Source organism: Chelonia mydas, chromosome 5 (assembly GCF_015237465.2).
Source record: "Chelonia mydas isolate rCheMyd1 chromosome 5, rCheMyd1.pri.v2, whole genome shotgun sequence".
Classification (NCBI taxonomy): domain Eukaryota; kingdom Metazoa; phylum Chordata; order Testudines; family Cheloniidae; genus Chelonia; species Chelonia mydas.
In genome coordinates, this window is record NC_051245.2 from 102903552 (window position 1) to 102924227 (window position 20676).

Sequence of the window (20676 nt, forward strand, 5' to 3'; positions counted from 1 at the left end):
CTTTCTAACTGCACCCCCTTAGTTGTCACCTGCCACCCCATGCTGGAACCCATACGGGATATCTTCAAACAACTATAATCTATACTCGATGAGGACACCATCATGAAAGAAATCTTTCTTGAATCCCCACTTCTGGCCTTCAAACAACACTCCAACCTCATCATGAGAAACAATCTTTTTGAATCCCCACTTCTCGCCTTCAAACAACACTCCAACCTCCCCACAGACCAGGATACACCAACTCAAAGCAGCACCAGACCCTGCCAGAACAACAGCTGCAAAACCAGCAGAGATACCCCCACTCCTACAATGATCAATACCCCCCCACAACACACCTTTCAAGACCCAGGGGTTCTACACATACCTATCATGACATGTGACGTACCCCATCCAGTGCACTAAATGCCCCAATAACAACTACGTGGGTGAAACAAGACAATCACTAAGCTTTCGAATGAATTCACACAGCAAAGTGATAAAAGACAGAAACTCCATCACCTGTGGATGAGGACTTTTCACAAAGTGACCACTCTCTATCTCACCTACCAGTCCTCATCCACAAAGGAAACCTGCTCAACACTTTCAAAAGATGAGCCAGGGAGCTTAAATTCATAACTCTGCTAGATGCTAAAAATCATGGACTGAACAGACACATTCAATTTGTGGCATATTACAACAATCTGTAACAAACAAACAAACAAACCTCAAAAACAACGAGGAGTCCGGTGGCACCTTAAAGACTAACAAATTTATTTGGGCGTAAGCTTTCGTGGGTAAAAAATTTGGACATAAGCTTTTGTGGGTAAAAAACCAGTGGGTTTTTACCCATGAAAGCTTATGCCCAAATAAATCTGTTACTCTTTAAGGTGCCACTGGACTCCTCATTGTCTTTGTGGATACAGATTAACATGGCTACCCCTCTGAAACAAACCTCTTTTTGTCCTATGACTGCAGAGGTGTTAACAGGCCACTATATCATTCTACTTTTAGCCCAGCAGAAAAGTCTGTCCTATCTCGGGGCCTCTCCTTCTGCCCCACCACCCCCCATGAACATGATACAGTTCTGCGGTGAACTGGAATCCTACTTTCGCCGTCTCCGACTCAAGGAATATTTCCACCACACCACTGAACAGCACACTAACCCACAGAAACCTTCCTACCAACACTTCAAGATGAAGAATTCTGCATGGACTCCTCCGGATGGTCGAAACAACAGACTGGACTTCTACATAGAGTGCTTCTGCCCATGTGCATGAGCTGAAATTGTGGAAAAGCAGCATCACTTGCCCCATAACCTCAGCCATGCAGAACCCAAAGCCATCCACAGCCTCAGAAACAACTCTGATTTTATAATAAAAAAGGCTGATAAACGAGGTGCTGTAGTCATCATGAATAGGTTGGAGTATGAACGAGAGGCTGCTAGGCAACTCTCTGACATCATAGTCTACAGGCCATTACCCTCTGATCCCACTGAGAAGTACCAAAAGAAACTGCACCATCTGCTCAAGAAACTCCCTGAAGAAGCACTGGAACAAATCTACACAGACACACTCCTAGAGCCCCGACCAGGGGTATTCTATCTGCTACCCAAGATCCATGAACCTGGGAATCCTGGACGCCCCATCTTCTCAGGCATTGGCACCCTGACAGCAGGTTTGTCTGGCTATGTAGACTCTCTCCTCAGGCCCTACGCTACCAGCACTCCCTGCTATCTTTGAAACACCACTGACTTCCTGAGGAAACTACACTCTATTGGTGATCTTCCAGAAAACACCATCTTAGCCACTATGGATGTAGAAGCTCTCTACACCTACATTCCACAAAAAGATGGACTACAAGCCATCAGGAACAATATCCCCGATAATGTCATGGCAAACCTGGTGGCTGAGCTTTGTGACTTTGTCCTCACCCATCATTTCAGATTTGGGAACGATTTATACCTTCAAGTCAGCGGCACTGCTATGGGTACCCGCATGGCCACACAGTATGCCAACATTTTTATGGCTGACTTAGAACGACGCTTCCTCAGCTCTCAGCCCCTAGCGCCCCTACTCTACTTGCGCTACACTGGTGACATCATCATCTGGACCCATGGAAAAGAAGCCCTTGAGGAATTCCACCTGGATTTCAACAATTTCCACCCCACCATCAACCTCATCTTGGACCACTCCACACAAGAGATTCACTTCCTGGACATTACAGTACAAATAAGTGATGGTCACATAAACACCACCCTATACCAGAAACTTACTGACCGCTATACCTACATTCCTCCAGCTTTTATCCAGACCACATCACATGATCCATTGTCTACAACCAAGCCCTCTGATACAACTGCATTTGCTCCAATCCCTCAGACACAGACAAACACCTACAGGCTCTCTATCAGGCGTTCTTAAAACTACAATACCCACCTGGGGAAGTGAGGAAACAGATTGACAGAGCCAGAAGGGTACCCAGAAGTCACCTACTACAGGACAGGCTCAACAAAGAAAGTAACAGAACGCCACTAGCCATCACCTTCAGCCCCCAACTAAAACCTCTCCAGCGCATCATCCAGGATCTACAACCTATCCGGAAGGATGATCCCTCACTCTCACAGACCTTGGGAGACAGGCCAGTCCTTGCTTACAGACAGCCCCCCCAACCTGAAGCAAATACTCACCATCAACTACACAACAGAAACACTAACCCAGGAACCAATCCCTGCAACAAACCCTGTTGCCAACTTTGTCCTCATATCTATTCAAGGAACACCTTCATAGGACCCAACCACATCAGCCACACCATCAAGGGCTCGTTCACCTGCACATCTACCAATGTGATATATGCCATCATGTGCCACAATGCCCCTCTGCCATGTACACTAGCCAACCCGGACAGTCTCTACACAAAAAAATAAATGGACACAAATCAGACATCAAGAATTGTAACATTTAAATACCAGTAGGAGAGCACGTCAATCTCCCTGGACACTCAATAACAGACTTAAAAGTCGCAATTCTTCAACAAAAAAACTTCAGAAAAAGACTTTAGCGAAAAACTGCAGAACTGGAATTAATTTGCAAACTTGACACCATCAAATTAGGCTTGAATAAAGACAGAGGGGCTGGGTCACTACAAAAAATAATTTTGTATGATAATTCTGTTGATACTCACACCTTCTTGTCAACTGTTGGGAATGGGCCACATCCACTTTGATTGAATTGGCCTCGTTAGCACTACAAAAAGGAATTTTCCCTCTGTTGATATCACCCCTTCTTGTCAACTGTTGGGAATGGGCCACATCCACCCTAACTGAATTGGCCTCATTAGCACTGACCCCCCCTCTTCCCCACTTGGTAAGGCAACTCCCATCTTTTCATGTGTTGTGATATTTATACTGCTTACTGTATTTTCCACTCCATGCATCTGATGAAGTGGGTTATATCCCATGAAAGCTTATGCCCAATAAATTTGTTAGTCACTAAGGTGCCACAAAGACTCCTCGTTGTTTCTAACTTGAATGGTTTCTTAGAATATGCGCTAACTACTTATGATAAACAATCTGTTTCACCTTGAATTTAGATGTGATGCTCAGAGTACCTTTCCCAGACCTGAAGAAGAGGTCTGTAGAGCTCGAAATCTTGTCTCTCTCACCAACAGAAGTTAGTCCAATGAAAGATATTACCTCACCCACCTAAACTGACAGTGTATTTAGTAATGTTAACTACAGGACTAAGTGGAGCCAAATTCCTTCATTCAGAATAAGAATGTATATTTTATTGTTCGTAGTTTAAAAAGAATTTAAATAAAATGTGCGTGAATAGTACTTGCATTGGTTTGTATGTATATAATCACACACACACTTTTAAAGTCTGTGCACATTAACTGCTTGAAACTGAAAAATCTCAGTCTTAACTGTATAGGGAGAGGGACTAAGTGGAAGGGGAACAACATTTATAGAGTCACATATACAGGGATTTTTTCTTCAGATTAGACAGTCAAAGCTCACTAAAAACAAGACACACACCTCTAAGAGCATCTAGCTAACATTCATTAATTCAGTAACATTTACTAACGGGCCGTTCAGATCAAATTAAAACTGACTTAAACCTGCAGCCAAAACTTGAACCCACATATTCAGATGACCAAAATGTTACATTAACTTTTTGAATTCCCCTCCTTTATCCCCCTTGTGTCTGCATGGTCTTGCTCCAGCAGGCCTGAGAAGAGGAAGCAATTAAGTAGCAAAGAGTTGGTCTCACTGTGGGGACAATCCCATGAAGTACCAAGCACACTCAGTTTTCATTGAAGTCACTGGGAAATGTGGGCACTCACCACTTGGCAGGATCAGACCTTATATCTATAGCCAGAATGGAATCAGGCAGCAGAGGGTACCTCAGATCAAAGTCTCTTCTCATAAAAGCTTGAATATATGAACTGATCATTTTTAGGATCACCCACTACTGCTAAAAATCTATCCACTTTCTACATTCATTAGTCATAGCATATTTCCCTTTCAGTGTATCACAACTCCACTTTGGAGTAAAAGTAAATATTTTATTTAAAAGCAAAAGTAGTAAAGGAAAATTAAGCTAAAGAAACATGCAAGGTTTTAGAATGTTGTTAGTTAACTAAACTAAATATTTTAAATTGGTCAGGTTAGAAACTGCATTTCCCCCATAAAAAAACATAAGCTATACTTCCCAATTCAGTTTTACCCCTATTGATCATAAAGGGAAATGTTTAAAACACATGTACCAAAAATATTATTTTGTTTAATACAATTATCCAACCACTCATTACTCTTGAATGTCATCTCAGACCCTCCAAGATACAATCATGGCTAGTATACATATGGTTGGGTTTAGTTTCAGGAATTTCAGTTTCCCTTAGAGAAGCAAATTCTCAATGATGTAATGATTCCATTTCTAGTTTGATACTGATATTTTAGCTACATGTCCTATAGCCTTCTGATATTAAAAATATATTTTTCCTGTTTTTAAATCTTTTAAATATAGATCTAAACATACAAATTTTTTCTCTGTCTTCTAGTGGCAAACAACAATAATGAGCAATAAATAGTTTAGTGCATAATAATAGTAGATGATATGTTAAGGCTATCGACCCCTCCAAGATGTGGTTAACTTCATTTATCCCTCTTTGGCTGGCTTCCCTGGTTCCCTGAAATTCTGTCTGGTAATGCCCGTTAACTACAGGGACACCTTCCAGAAAGGGTAGCGGATCAACTGTCAGTTTCTCTGTCATAGAACTCAGCTGGCCTATGGCTGATTTGTGGATTATTTTTTAAGGAATTGTGGAAACATGATGGAATTTTTTTCTTACGTTGAAAGCAATCAGGACACATTTGCTATCCAATACCATCACAGTAAAATATTAATGAGCAACGACACAACAATATGGTATAAGTCAGTGTGCAAAAATCAAAGAAACTAAACACACGATAAGCATCTTCTTTAAAGGGCCTCTGCAGATTTCCACTCTTGGGATGTGCCTGACCTCTGCAGAAACCATCTGCAATAATTCTGGTTACAGGTGAATAATCTTTATTTTTGCATCACTTTTCTACCCATCACGACCATTCCTTAGTGTCTAGCCTAGATTAATCAACAATAACTGCTACAAAAGTTCATCCTAATCCTAAAGCACAACCTTAATCTGCATGCTGATGCTGCATGCTAATAAAAGATACTTATTAACAAAGCAACCTCCTGCCACAACAATGCCTAAGAGCCTACTGCCACATTTTGTTTTAATCATTAAAGAAATGTGAGAGGAACACAATAATTTTGAAAAACTAATCTCAAAGCACTATTAAGATCCTTATTAAAGTGCTTTTATAGTACAGCCTATCTGAAAAGTAAATCCTACATTAGTCCTCAATGGAGTATATTCCCTTCTCTCATAAGCTTTATAAAAGAGAAGAACAGTGCAGCGGTCCTTTTGCCAATTGTTGTTATCTGATTGGTAAAGAACAAGCAATATAAACACACACAAAAATTCACTTCGGCTCCACCAGAAGTACAGTACTCTGGCATCTTACACAGAAAAGCAATGCCAGATTCCCAAATCTGCTGTTCACTAAGCATAGATTTTGTCTTTTAAAATAGGTGGTGCTTTAAAACAGCAGAAATGTCTAGTGCTTGAGCTACTTCCCAGTTAATTATTTGCTGGCTAAAGTCTTAAAATGTCCTTGGCTTCACCTTAGACACAACTATCCCAGCTGGTCATTAACAGTCTGGAAACGACCCAAATACTGTAATCTCAACTGTCAGTACTCTACAAACATGTATGTTTTGTGCATGCTTGTTTTTTCATGTATTTCAATTTCATGGAGCTATATTTAGAAAACAGAGCCTTAATAATTTTTTTCTATTTCCATGTTTTAAGAGCTGCTGTCTCAATGTAATTCAGTGCACTTGGAGTCCACAATGAGTTTAGTAACAGCCTTAACAAGAACTGAATGTATTCTCACTAAAATAGTGTCCGATTTTGATCTCACACCACTTTTACTCTCTTGTAACTCTGACTATCTCAACACAGTTGCCTCTTTGTGTTTTCATAGTTGTAAGGGAGATCAGAAATCGGGGGGGGGGGAAGGGGTGGAGAGTTCATGAATGCTGATGTTTTAATAGTCCTAAGAAAATCCAAGAGAAAAGGGCTGCTGTACCAAGTGAACTGAACAGCTTGTAGTAAACCAGCCTGTCAACAGGTCCAGGCAAGTGGCTTTTCTTGTTGGTATAACATTTCTGCAAAAAGCCACAGGACAGCTGGGAAAAACAACACATGTAAACAAGGTAGACCTAATTATTTTCCAATTAAAAAGAAGATATTATCTTCTCATTAATTGGTAAGCTAATTGACCAAAACCTTGCAGTATCATAAAATGAGTCCAATACACAGAACCTAGGTACCTATACTACCCACTCAGACCAAAGTTGTCAGTTCTGCTTGATTTGTTTGAATACTGTACTGCACGACAGCTGTCGGAAATAATACATTAGAACAGCTGCTGTGACAGCTACAAAGCGCCTGGAATTTTAATTGGACTCAACAGTCTATTGTTTATTTTACTAAACTTAAAAAGAAATATCCAAGGAAGTAAACAAGTTCCTAATGGAACTAACTGATCTTTGCCATTTGGTAAACAAGGTTAGGCTTCATTTTGCCTACATAATTTCACTAGTATTATCTCTACCAACTAACTGGCAAAAAGAAAGGAAAAGAAAAAGAGTAGAAACTGTTAGATGACTAAGAAAAGAGGCATTAAGAGGAAAAATGGTAAGGGAGTCACAAAAACAAACCTGTTCAAATACTGGCTGTGAGCCAGAGAATCTCACAGAGTTTTAAGATTTACTGAAAAGGAGACTTATTCAGAGGCCCTCAGCAACTATTAGCTGAAAACAAAACTGTTCATTATGGCTAAAACCTCAAGACCATTGAAAAGTAAAGCTTACTTTCAGCATCAGCAGAAAGCAGAAAGCACAGGAGCACCACCACTGGCCTGGCTACGTGCATCATCCGACAGCTTGGCACCAGCATGCTTTGGCAGCCTCAGTCTCACTGGCTCAGAAGCCACTATGAGTCTGTCCGGTCTGAAATTTCTGATGAAGTATTTTCAGAGCCTGTGGAGTGGTGGAGAGAAAAAGAGAGAGAGAGAGCAAAATATGGTTAGGCGGTTGTTTTTGTTTTTCCCAATATTTACTGTTAGAGGCAAAACAGTTTAAAAATACAAAGAATCTTCAGGAGACTGTAGTACACGGAAGGTAGCGAGGTGCTGCAGATGTTTCTAGTACTGAACCCAGAATGCTGGAGCCACAGAGCATCCTGTCCCCAGTACATTTTTTCTTCTCCCATGTTCAGATCAACCGATCCCATGTGTTGGATCTTGTTTTGCCGGCTCAGCACTGCATTTTGAGTAATACACCATGAGAATGAGTTGTCATTTCTAATGAACTATTTGTTTAATACATCACCAGAATGAGGCATACTGATGCTGTAAGGAAGGGTTTAAGAATGGATTCAACGTCCAGGATAAAAGTCCACTAACAAATGACATACTGGAAGCTGCTTTCCAGGCATCAGGTAGGAATGACAGGGCTAAATCTGCTTCTCAGACTATTCCTAATGCTGGCTTTGCAATGCTAGCCTATTGGATCCCCCATATTAACACTTCAAAACTCATATTCAGTTTTGGTCCCACATGTCTAAAAGGTTACATTTCCTCTCTGATTTTCCTGTATATTTAAATTATGCAATACAGAACTCATGAATAAAGAGCCCATATTCAGTTCAGTCAGTGTAATTTAACATGTTATATAAGAACTAATCAACAATACAGTTTAAGCATCTGCCTTTAAGAAGAAATGCATTTTATTCTTTGGTAAATCCACTCCACCCAAGCAATATTAGAAATTGCAGAACATAGAAATGCTTCCCTCTGAGAGGAAATATTAGAGATATCCCAAAATAGCATGACTGTGTCACTAAAATAACACTGCAATTTAATTGCACTTTTTGAAAGAGTTGTAAGATATAACTTTGGCAGGTCTGAAACTTAGCTCAAGCACAATAAGAAAAACAGATACTATCTTTTTCATTACCCTGCATGAGTAGCTTCCGTGCAGTGAAGATAAAAACCAAAAGGGAAGGGGGGGAATTATATTAATTATTCCACTTGATGGATCTTACAGACTTGTGGGTAGCATGAAGAGCCTATTTTATACTACAGTGCAATGCTGAAAGAATCTATTCAAGGAAGAAAAAAAGAGATGACCAGATGTTAGGAATCTATTGCTGTTATCAATCTCTTCTGTAAAACTACCTCTCGAATCAGCTACCACTATCAAGAGATATGAATCTAAGAAATTTTCATAGGCAAAGTGCTGAAGGCACCAGCTCCCCGCTTTCATCGCTACCATCTTCGTGCCAGCATTTCAAATGACAGCAAAGTCCATGAGACATCAGTCCTGTCGGACTCAATTTGTGTCTGTGCAAGCGTATCAGGGCCAACTGCTACATAATGACTTCAGTGCTATCACAAAGATGGAGATGTATGAAATGCATTTTCAGAGAAGAGGTGATTTTGTTTTTGCTTTTACTAGACTGAAGGGGTGACGCAATCTTTGTACCACGCAAATCTTCAAGTTGACATCTGCAAACAAGCACAGTGGAAATATAATGGCCGCTAAGGTTCATGTCTGAGCCATAAAATATGCCTTGGGGGGGTAGGGAGTGGGGGTTTGTTAGTAATTTAAAAAAAAAAAAAGGTGAGGGCTCAGGGAAAGAGAAAGAATATGACCTGCACAAGACTATTTTGCTAAACTGTTTTCCAATGTGACGCTGAAAAGTATTTTTCCCCGACCTCCCAGTTGAAAAGTGAAATAAGGCTTTTAAATGCCTTTTTTTCCCAGAATCTACAGGAAGCCTGTAAGAGAAAGGAAAACACACAAAATATGGCAAGCAAGCTGACTCAGAAGAGAAGATGAGGTGTTTTGCAGTTATTAAAGACACACCATCCCATTCATTCTAAACACATATACCAATAGTGCCAAACGTTCTGTCTCTGCTCCAGGTGACATTCATTATCGCTCCCACCACACAATCTGAAACCCTTGCTGCTCCTTCTCTCTGCACCTTCAGTGTGTCACGGCCTTAACTAACCCGATAAACATACTAATATGTTCTGCAGGTGAACCTTGAATTTCTATTTCTTCTCTTACGTTGCTTATGCTTCTACAGCAGGGTTTTGGCATTTTAGGCTGTGAAAATACAAGTGTTTGGAGAAGGCAGGCAGAGGGTGGTGGTGGTGGTGTTTTTTGTTGTTGTTGTTGGTGGTGGTGGTGGTGTTGTTGTTGTTGTCGGTGGTTTCTTTAAAAAATATTGTTAGTGAAGTCATGTGGATGACGGGCTAACACTGGAGAGAAACAAGCCATGAGACAGTCAAGTGCTGTCAAGCTTCTCCACAGAGCTCTGCCGAAGCTCTGACCTACAACAACGCTTAGCCTCAGCCCTGGACCTCCTCATCGACAATTGTATCAAACTGTACTGAATAAAGTGGCAAGGCCTTTTTTTGATGGTTGTTTCTGTTTGCTTGTTTGTGTAAACTAATATGGAAAAGCTTTATAAGGACTAAACTAATATTACAAAACTCATGCCAGCTATGAACCAAGCCACCTCCAAGCATCCACTAGTAAAAGACTAAGCCAATGTGATATTACTCTTACAACAAAAAAAGTATAACTCTCCCAGCACCACCATGTTTCCCTGGGAACTGAACACTGAGGCAAGAGCCAACTTGCTTTGTGAGAAAGCAACATTTGGAACATGGTATAATAGATAGTAAATACAGAAACAGCTGTGAGGTGAGAGAAGAAAGGGTACAGCAATATTTCTCCCCCACCTCCTCTGGTTTAGGGTTTATTTGTAACCAAGTTGTATATCTTGTTCTAGCCAACCTTTGGCCCCGTGCAAAACAATTTCATTACAATTCCCAGCTGCAAGGTACCAGATTCACTATGTGACCGTCTCCTCTCAACCTGTCCCAAACTTCTATGTTGGGTCTTGGGGCTTGTCTAGACAGGAAAATTGACCAGGATAAGCTATTCTGTGATAGCTATTCTAGACTAGCTCCCTCTGTGGATACTGTACTACAGAATAAAAAACGGAATTTTATGCCAGAATAATTACTTCACTTTGGAAGCGCACTAATTATTCCAGAATAAAGTGACTTGTATTCCAGAATGGAGTGTCCACATGGAAAGCTATTCCACATAACTATTCCAGTCAATTTTCCTTAGTATGTGAGATGAACTGAGAAGAGTAGAGGGTGGAAACAAGTACACCAGACCCTCGCTAGAACACGGGATTTGGGATCCATGCCAAGTATCATGTCATAGCGGCGACCACGTTAAAATGAAATTACTGTATACAGTAAATGTCACATCCATAAAGTATAGAAAACCTTAGCAAATAAACTCCTACTTGAAAGAAACAATAAACAAGAAAAAAAGTGTTGCTTTATTAGAGATTTAAAGTAGACATTACAATAAACTAGCCTAGTTTTTCTTTAAAAAGTCAGTGAGTTGCTCTTGCTTCTTGCTGCTGTGCCGCTGCCGCTTTGCAAACTGCAAAAGACTATGTAGCTGCATAATTTTTATAGGCTCAACGTCTTGCATCTCAAAGCAGTCTCTAAGCCAGCTACGGTCGCAGCTGACGTTGGAACGACGTCCACTTCATCTTCCTCTTCTTCTTCCACGGCAAAGGCCAATTCTTCAGCTTCTGGAATGTTGTTTGGTCATACTGCCTGAAGAATTCGGTCATCTGTTAGACTTTCAGCAACGGGACAAAATTCTTCTGCTTCATCGTCACCTCTTATCCAGGACGATATTTTGTGGCAGAACAGTTACCCCAAGCTCGGACAGTTGCTGGCACAGGTCCTGCATTCACTCCATGCCTGTTCTTCCAACTTCCTCCTCTGTAAATCCCTCAAAGTTGAATTCCTCGTCAGACTGTGATCTGCTTTCTTTATTTTCTTCCAGGAGCAGGTGGCCAAACGACTCTCTCAGTCCCACTATCCAACAGCGGTTTATCATTTCAGCGCGTAATAAATTCCAGGAATCGCCGCCAATGTAAAAGAAGTCTTTTATAGTCAACTTCTTCAGAAAATCGGTGACAGACAACTCGCTTTCTATCATTTGTCGTACCAAGTTCTGTCGATAGTGCTTGATCAAGCAGCTGGATTTTTTTTAGGTAAGGATTCAACCCGTATTTTACCATCACGGATTCTGAGTCTTTTGGTCGGAGGATGCGCTGGACAGTTGTCTAGCAAAAGAATGGCCTTTTCTTCTAAGCGTTTTGCCCGCAAATGCTTTCACACCGAAGGAACACATTTGGTGAAGAACGATTGTTTAAAAATCTCTCTGGTCATCCAGGAATTTTTGGAGTTCTTGTATGAAAACAGCAGGCAATTTACATTTACGTTATGAAAGCGCTGAGGCATGCGAGACTTTCCAATGCACAATGGTTTTAATTTAAGCTTTCCTGTTGCATTCACACAAAACAATAAAGTAAGGTGATCTTTTGCCTGTTTATATCCTTCTTTCTTACGTTCATCTGTTCTGACAGTCAGGGTTTTATCGGGCAACATTTTATAATAAATTCCTGTTTCGTCTGCATTGTAAACCTGTTCCTCCGAGTAACTCTCTGCCTGTAAAATTTCCCTCAGCTTCGCAGGGTATGATTGCGCGGTGTCGGTGTCAGCAGAGCGTTTTTCTCCTGAAACTGCAATCTGAGAGATTCTGTGTCTTTTCTGAAATCGCCATAGCCAAACTGAACTCGCCTTAAAATTGCTGAATTCGCCATTAAGTTCCCGGACGAATTTTTCCGCTTGCATGGCTATAAGCGGACCAGAGATCGGAATGCCTTTCTGCTGTTCTTGCTCAAACCACGTGTACACCGCAGAATCAAGATCGGCATCATTCGCTAAACGGGCTCGTTTTCTTTGAAGGCCATGCTTTTCATCCAGGTTATACATGTAAGTTCTGAGCTTGTCAGCATTCTTTAGCCATCCACGAAAGGTGGACTCGTTAATGCCAATATCGCAGCTAATCATTGCCTGGGTTTTGCCATTTCTAAGTCATTCGATAGCTTCCAATTTCTCCTGCACCAAGTAAGCCTTCCTTTTTCCCAACATTTCTGACATCTTTCTAAAGATAAATACTGTACCTGTAAATTTTTACTACATTACATTTGTATGGTGTTCTAGGCCTACAGCAATCGTCTTAGGGATTGTCTACACTACTGCATGGGGTTGAAGATATGCAATTTCAGCTGCGTGAATAGCTGACGCTCTCCCGTCGACTGCGCTTGTGCTCCTTGTTCCGGTGGAGTACTAGAGTCCACAGGAGCACGCTAGCGGTCGATTTGTCACGTCTATACTCAAAAAAATCGTACTGTACAGTACTTAAATTTGCGATCCATGGCCGCGACCGCGTTATATCCAAATTTGGGTTATATAGACGCGCTTTCTAGCGAGGGTCCAATGTAGTGTGTCCAGAATAAGTGGGCATGTTTGTGGAGTGAGCTAAGAGAACAGAAGATGGAAGTTCCTTGACAAGCGATATCAATCAGCCAGAACTGTGATGAAGGGGGAGGTATCCTGAATCCCCACAGGGTACTACCACAACAGAGTTCTCCTCAGTCAGCATGAAGCAGGTGATACTCCTAATCACATGGCACAGAAGCATGGAGCAGTAAGCATCACAAGAGCATTTTGGTTATCAGGTGATACCCAATTTTCTTAAATATTGTAATACAGCTCTTAGAACAGATTCAGCCAATTGAATTTCAACTTCTTCATTGTAGTCTATTTGTGAGCACCAACAGTGCGCTACATGCTTTCTAGCGATTCAAGAAGAGACAGTCCCTACCCTGAGGAGATTACAGGAAGGAGAAAAACAAAAGCGTAGCTAGACGTTATGGGAAAAGGAGCAACAAAGACAGATTTTTTTTTAATACCACTGTATTCACTATTCACTGTATTCAGCACAGCAAAAGTGGGTTTTTAAAAAAGGACTTAAATGTAGGTAAAGCAGGAGTCTTGCAGATGGGCTATCGGAGGTCATATCATGCCTAGAGGGTGACATGCAAAAACGCTTGGAGGTGATGGTGCAGAGGATTTTCTTTTTCTCATTCTAGTGTGGCCTAACTGGAATATACAATATCAATTCTTAAGTTTTGTAATATCAATGAAAAACATATCTTCAGCACAGTCTATAAAGTGAGGGTCCTACTCTTCAATTGAAGTCAATGACAAAATTCCCAATGACTTCAATAGAAACAAGATAATAGAAGCCTAACAGAGCTATTGTTCAATCACATGCTGCAAAGACAGTATTCCATGGAATACTCTCAACTATATTCATCTACAAACCAAATACACGACAGGTGAAACTGAAGGCTTGGTTGTTCACGTTCCCATGTGACTTCTGAAAGGGAGCTTGAGATAGGTGAACTCTCATATTGGAAGGCCCTCTTCCAGAATGACTTTTGGGAACAAATCCAACTGCACTTGAAGACTCCTTTTAGAAAATCAATTACCTGGGGCAAAGGGGAAAATCCCTTTCAGAAAAGGAAATACTCCTTTGAAATGAGAGGATATAAATATTAAGTTTCCAGTAGTAACATGAATACTGTGGAAGCGGATGCTGCCCTAGTGCAAACAGTTTCCAGATGAGAATTTCGAATAGCCCTTTCTCCTCCAAGCCACAGGAATATAGGGAAGCCAGATATGTCAATTCCCATAAAAAAGCTGAGACATTTTTTTTTTGCTGTTGTTAACTGATACAGGCCTACTCTAGTCTGTGGAGCTGCACTAATCAGGGGTGCTGGAACAGTTTTTGTAGTGGGGGTATTGAGAGCCCTTGAACCAAACTGTAAATCCTGTATATGATGGAAACCACTTCAAGCTGGGGGTGCGACAGCATCCCCAGCACCCCTAGTCCCAGCACCTATGAAACTAATTAACAACAGCAGAAAATGTAGCCCTATATGCCTCGCATAGGACCAAGTTAGTAGCCAGACCCCAGCTTCCTCAAAGTTCAGATACATTCAGATCTGGAGGGCTGGATTGGCCTAAACGGAATCTAGAGCTGAATTTTTCTAAAGTTCAGGAATGTTCTGATCTGGAGTTTGGTTTGATGGGGAAACAATTTGCATAATTCTTGCTACAATAAAACAGCTGACCATATCCTGCATATGACAAAGTATATAGGATTGAAGTGGGGAGAGAAGTGGTGATACTCTACTGTCATGCTTCATTCACCACACTCATAGTTCTAGAATGTGCCCACTTTCTAGCCCCTGCAACTCAGCTACATATCTGTGCAAGTCAAGTAGATTTCCATCTACTGTTCGATAAACAGATTTCATCCTCAAATCTCAGCTGAAAAGCAACATTAATAACTGTTGAGCCAGTCAGAAAGGACAGGAAAAACTCTTACCAGTTCAGTAGTCACAAACTACTCAGCCACCCTTAAACTAGAAACACCACCAGGAAAAACAAATAGAAAGACAATCAGGTCTGAAAATGATGGAGCATGTTAGGTGAGCAAGAAATTATTCTGACTTAACAAAAATAGGACTTGGAATTGTTTTTACAATGATAAATTTCAGACTCTTCCAAATGGAACATATGAAACTAATATACTTCTACAGAAACAGCAGCAACTGCCTGCAGTCTTAGGTCTAACTTGTTCTTTGATCAAACAGGCAGCAAAAAGATTTTTAAAGCTGAACTGTTAGAAAAGTAGTTTGGGATTGTATTTTGTTTTTTGTTCTTTTTTTTTAAATATACACAGTATTTCTTTGGGTTTGTCACTATATGGCATACAGTGTGCACATTTATCTAGGTATGATTGCAGCACAGCACTTCCTTAAGCACTAAACTGAAATGGCTAATGCATCCCACCAGTGCACCACAGCCTAGTGGGGCATGACTTCCTGGCTTGGAAGCATAGTTAAGACCCATTGTATATGCGGCCCTCTTTCAAAGGTAGTAGAATAGTCTGTTACAGAGCCTAGTCTTAGATGGTTCTCTGAACAGTCCTGCTCTCTGCCAACAGAACAGCTCAGAGATCCTCCGTGCATTTGGCATGGGCCAACCCCAGTTCCCCCCAGCATGATTGTTTGTACAGATCCTATGACAATACAAATATGATCCTGATGAGGGCCTTTGGGCTACACCGCGATATCAACATTAAATAGTGACAATGATGCAAACAGGATTTTGCTTTCAGTAAATAACCTTTTTTAAAAAAGTTAATAATCAAAATTGATTTCAATTTGCCACAACATATTTTATCATTATTTAGAATTTTCCAATGAAAGTCCCAGTTCTGAGCTTCCTCAAGTTAAATATGAAACAGTTAAAATAGAGGGTTTTTTCTTCAACTTAAGAGTGGAATTATTCTTCCAGACATTGTTCCATATTATTTCCCACATAGCAATTGGTATACATACAAACTGTTTAACAAGGCCGAAACACCATTACAAAAAAAACTTAAGTCAAGGTAACTTCAAGATTGCTGCTGAAGATCACAGAAAACCATGGAAGTCAGGAAAAGCACAAGTCCTTTTTTACTGAAATGTTAATTTGTCCATATTTCATGTACTGTTTTAAGATATTAAGGCACACATTTAAGAGTCAAGTATGTGTAGAAAGTGCTACATATGTGCAAACATGGCCAAATTAATGTTGCTGTGGGAACCTGAACACCCTAATATTAGCGTATATTCACTTTCTGTGATATTACTTGTGCAACCTTACTTGTTCTTTACTAGTTGCTTTTTTAAAAAAATAACGGGTAAAAGGAGGTGTGAACCTTCCCTTCTGCACCTTTAAGCGGGCAGCAGGAGTAGGGAGGGGGGATTTGGCTGTCTGGCTGAGTGAAGGGAACAGTGCTTTATGGCTGGGGGGAGGGGATGAAAACTGCTGCAAAAAGGGTCAGTGTAGTCACTGACTCATCCGCTGAGAATGTGGGGTTTAAAAGGAATGAACTGGTGGTGGTTGAGGACTCCTATGATTGGTATGGCAGGGAGCCAACCCCCCATTCTTATAGTCCATCTTAACCGTCCTACGATGTGGGGGCGGTGGATGGTAAGGTCCTGGCAATGGATATGCCGGATGAAAAAAGAGGGGAACCTGGTAAAAGCCCCCCGGGTAATTATGGACTAAACATAGGGTTACCTGCACTGTACACTTTTATCTGCTGTCCAGACATCTAATAATAAAGTTGCGGCCTGATTAACCCATGGCAAATGTCTCCTCTCCTTCTTTCGGCATAGCCAGACAATAACTCCTATGCATTAGTGAACACTTTAAAGAGAGAGCAGTTCAACAGCGACCCCAAGTAGCTTCAAGACCTATTCTCTATTGAGACAAAGGGATCCAGGAATTGGCCTCAGGATTCTCTCCCAAAACAGAATGGAGAGGGTCCAAAAAGTGTCTGGTAACCTGGTTCCCAGAGAGCTTGGGCACCCACAAGGCACCAAACTTCCTGGGCTCTTAAATCCTGAGTGCATTCTGGAGGACTTAGTGAGAAAGCCCTGGGAAAAACAACTTAATGTGTGATCTAGTGGTCCCACACTCAAGGCTACATAATGGAGAGGGGAGAAGAAGAAGGCTGGAGAGCCGGCCGCACAGTGCAAGATGGTCCATGTTAAGAGGAAGCAAGCTCAGCTGGTGGAGAAAAACCTGCATGCCCTCCTTAAAGCAATATCCTAGCACTCAGTCCAGGACAAGAGGACAGAATCACTGGCACTGGAGAAGCAGCAAGATCTGGTAGACACACAGGTGCTATGTGCCTATTCCTTGGGGAGTCCTCTGCTCAGGATACAAATGGTTCTGCAACTGTGGAGCATGGACAAATTATGCAGGGTAACCATGGAACTGACCCCCATTATTGTGCAGAGTGGAAAATAATTATGTAAAACATGGAGACGAGCTTAATGACAGTTGATACTAAAATGCCACATTTGTACTAAATTAGTGCAAAGCAGTTTGAGACAAAGAAAAAAATATCTATTAGGCAGGATTTTCCATGAAATAAATTGCTATTCAGTGGGATTCCCTGTATGAAGAAGACTCTCTTGCAAATGAGTATCTTAATCAACCTTTTTAGATGTAATCCTAAAACAGACAAGAATACCTGTTGCTATTACCCTAATCTTTCTATAGTATGATTCATGTTCTAAATCATCAGCTATCTACAGCATACATGCATTTGTAAGAGGTCAAATATCCAGACACTTACAAAGCTCTGACATTTTAGTCATTTTTATAGACTATAAAAACATATTAACACAGAATTCTTTTTCCGAGGGGAAACTGTACACTAGGACACTTTATTTTGGCAATCTTTCTTTTTGCCTACCTTCCTTCCAAATAATGGAACTGATGAATAAGCATTGTGTACACGTACTTTTGTAATATTTACAATAAAAACAGCAGTACTGGATCATACCAATGGTCTATCCAGCCCAGTATCCTGTCTTCTGACCGGGGCCAATGCCAGATGCTTCAAACGGAATGAATAGAACAGGGTCATTAACAAGTGATCCATCCCCTGTCATGCAGTCCATGCATCTGACAGTCAGAGGCTTAGGGACACTCAGAGCATGGGGTTGCATCCCTGACCATCGTGGCTTATAGCAACTGATGGACCTGTCTTCCATGAACTTAAAGCTTTTGGGGGGTGGGGAGGGTGAAGTCTTTCTCATTGTGGTGGGAGAATGCACAGGATTAAAAAACAACACTTTAAAAAAATTCTTCCTGAGAATTTGTACATCTGTAACTTTTAGAATAGTTTTTTTTTAAAGCAATGCTAGAAGCCTCCTAAAAGCTAGAAGTGATAATGAGGCAGATTCTCAGCTGCAATGACTCCAGTTGGTATTGATTTCAATGGAGTTATGACAGTTTACACCATTTGAGAATCTGTCTAATGCTGACAGTTCAATGGGGCCAGAATTTCAACCTATATCTTTAGGAAAGTGGGGATATGGATGCATTTTGCTGGAAACTTGCATGCTGAAGGAAAGGAATCTTTCTTAACAAACACATACTCTGTCAATGCCCCTCTACTTTGACCTGCAATAATCCTGGAACTCTGAATGGCTTGACTGTTATTACCCTTAAATATTCCAACTTCGAGTTTACCCTAGGCAGAAACTATTAATTAAACCATACTTTATTCCTTTCTAGAAAAGCATATTATCAAACCTGGTGAAAACCAGCTAAAATAAATATTTTATTTAATCAGTATCTATTGGAATTGTTTTCCAACAAACTCAATTGAATAGGGATATGGTGAAATCTATGATAATTCTATAGAACCTGTGTTTCTTCCTAAATATATAGAAAGGAAGCATTAATTGATAATATAATAAAATAGATTTTTATCAAGCAAAAGTGTGACCCACTATTCTGATCCCCCCCCCCTTCCCCTCCCCACGTTTGGCTTTAAGAACAAATTAAATTAGAGTTTTCCTGGCAAGGTGACTGATTCACTAGAAGACTTCTACACACAACATTCTTTCAGTTCTTATGTTTAGTATTAATGTATATTTCTTTGAAGGGAATTGCCTTTTCATTTAAAGCCAACAAAAAACACAATGCAATACAAATATTTTTTTAATGTCTTTCTTTTCTCCAAACACGCAGTAGCTTAATATCAACATGCTGTCTTAGCTTTTGCTGGCTTATATATATTATTTCTGTGCTAAACAAACAGTCTAAATCAGCATTGTTTTTTGTCCATACGTAGGAACATTCTACCTTGTGGACTTAAAGGGAAAAAAAACTATTGTACTAGGGTATTCCCCATTGAAAGATTTCAGAATCTGAGAGAGTGAAGAGGTCTGTACTGTTTGTGCACTGTGGAGCACATCTCCACAGGGGTTTCCTGTGCCCAAGAATGTAAGGAATTATTGGCGGCAGATGAGAGAGGAGCTAGCAAATCATTGACTATGTGGATCCACTAAGTCAGACCTGCTGCACTGGGTGACTCACCAATCAGAGCAGTGGCTCCTGCAGAAATAGTGATGGAGTTGCACTGCTGTTACCCTTATAATCCTCCCTAATACACTTTCTCCCACCTCCCCCAGGAGTTCATTCACATGGGCTGTGCACTGAGTTTAGTAGTTTAGAAGCCCTATAAAAACATATTGGGTATCATGGATAATAAAGTAAACTAGAAGTTAACAACAGGCCAAACCTTTGGCTGCAAAACAACAAGGCATCTTTAATCTGGTGTATCTGCAGTTTCTTGTTTTTATGGTTTCTTCTTTTTCTTTTAACCTTTTACAGATTTGTTTCAATATTATCCAAAATACTTGTTGCCTAATCAGAATGAAGTATGACTAACTGAGACAGAGAAATTCACAGAGTGTACACAGGACAGTAATCCAGTTGCAGCTAGATTAGGCTGACTGCACTTTATTATAACATTGCTCATGGCAATAGAACCATATTAGAGGACGAAGTGGAGAACTGCAATGGTTATTTTTCAAAAGCAGTTGGCATTATGAGATGATTTGATAATAAAGTACAAAAACTTCCTGAAGCAATAAAAGCACTATGCATTTCCCATACTAAAATATGACATAACAGCACTCAAAAAAATATTTGCCCATAGTTGCTCTTTTGGAAAAATATATTCTTGAGCACTATAAAAGGTCTTTGTAAAATATAGTAATTTTTATTACACTTAGAAAAAGAAACATATAGATTCTGAAAAGGACTCAAAAGTCAACAAAAGCCTATGGACATTCTCATCGTGGGAGCTTCCTTAATAAGATTCTCACTCGCTATCCTTCTAGACACCAAAGGGAACCTCCTGAAGTGAACAGGCCATTCTTGGAAGGAAATAAAATAGTCAGTAAAATGATCAACAGGGCCAGGCAGTGTAGCTCAATGTGTGTTCTTCTTTACAGCACACTTTAGAAACCTCAGTCGTATCTGTAAATAATACCAATGAGTGGTTCAGATCTTCCATTTTAAATGCTTTGCAGAACCCCCACCTCAACTCCCTTCAGGTTGGAAAGTGAAAAGTAGGGAGAAAGGTTAGGCCTCCCACTGACCCCCTACTGTGTTTGCATTTGTGAAAGTAAGTAGCA

At 40.5% G+C, this 20676-nt stretch overlaps 1 protein-coding gene across 9 annotated transcripts in view; it reads right to left on the reverse strand.

Annotated features, from left to right (window-relative positions):
• PTPRD (protein tyrosine phosphatase receptor type D) overlaps window positions 1–20676 on the reverse strand; it is a 2140771-nt gene that overhangs the window by 386932 nt on the left and 1733163 nt on the right. For all 9 annotated transcript variants that reach the window (XM_043546218.1, XM_043546214.1, XM_043546216.1 and 6 more), the window contains one exon: window positions 7461–7628. In XM_043546218.1, coding sequence (XP_043402153.1) covers window positions 7461–7545 — 85 coding nt within the window. In that variant the 5' untranslated portion in view covers window positions 7546–7628. The remainder of the gene's footprint in view (window positions 1–7460; window positions 7629–20676) is intronic.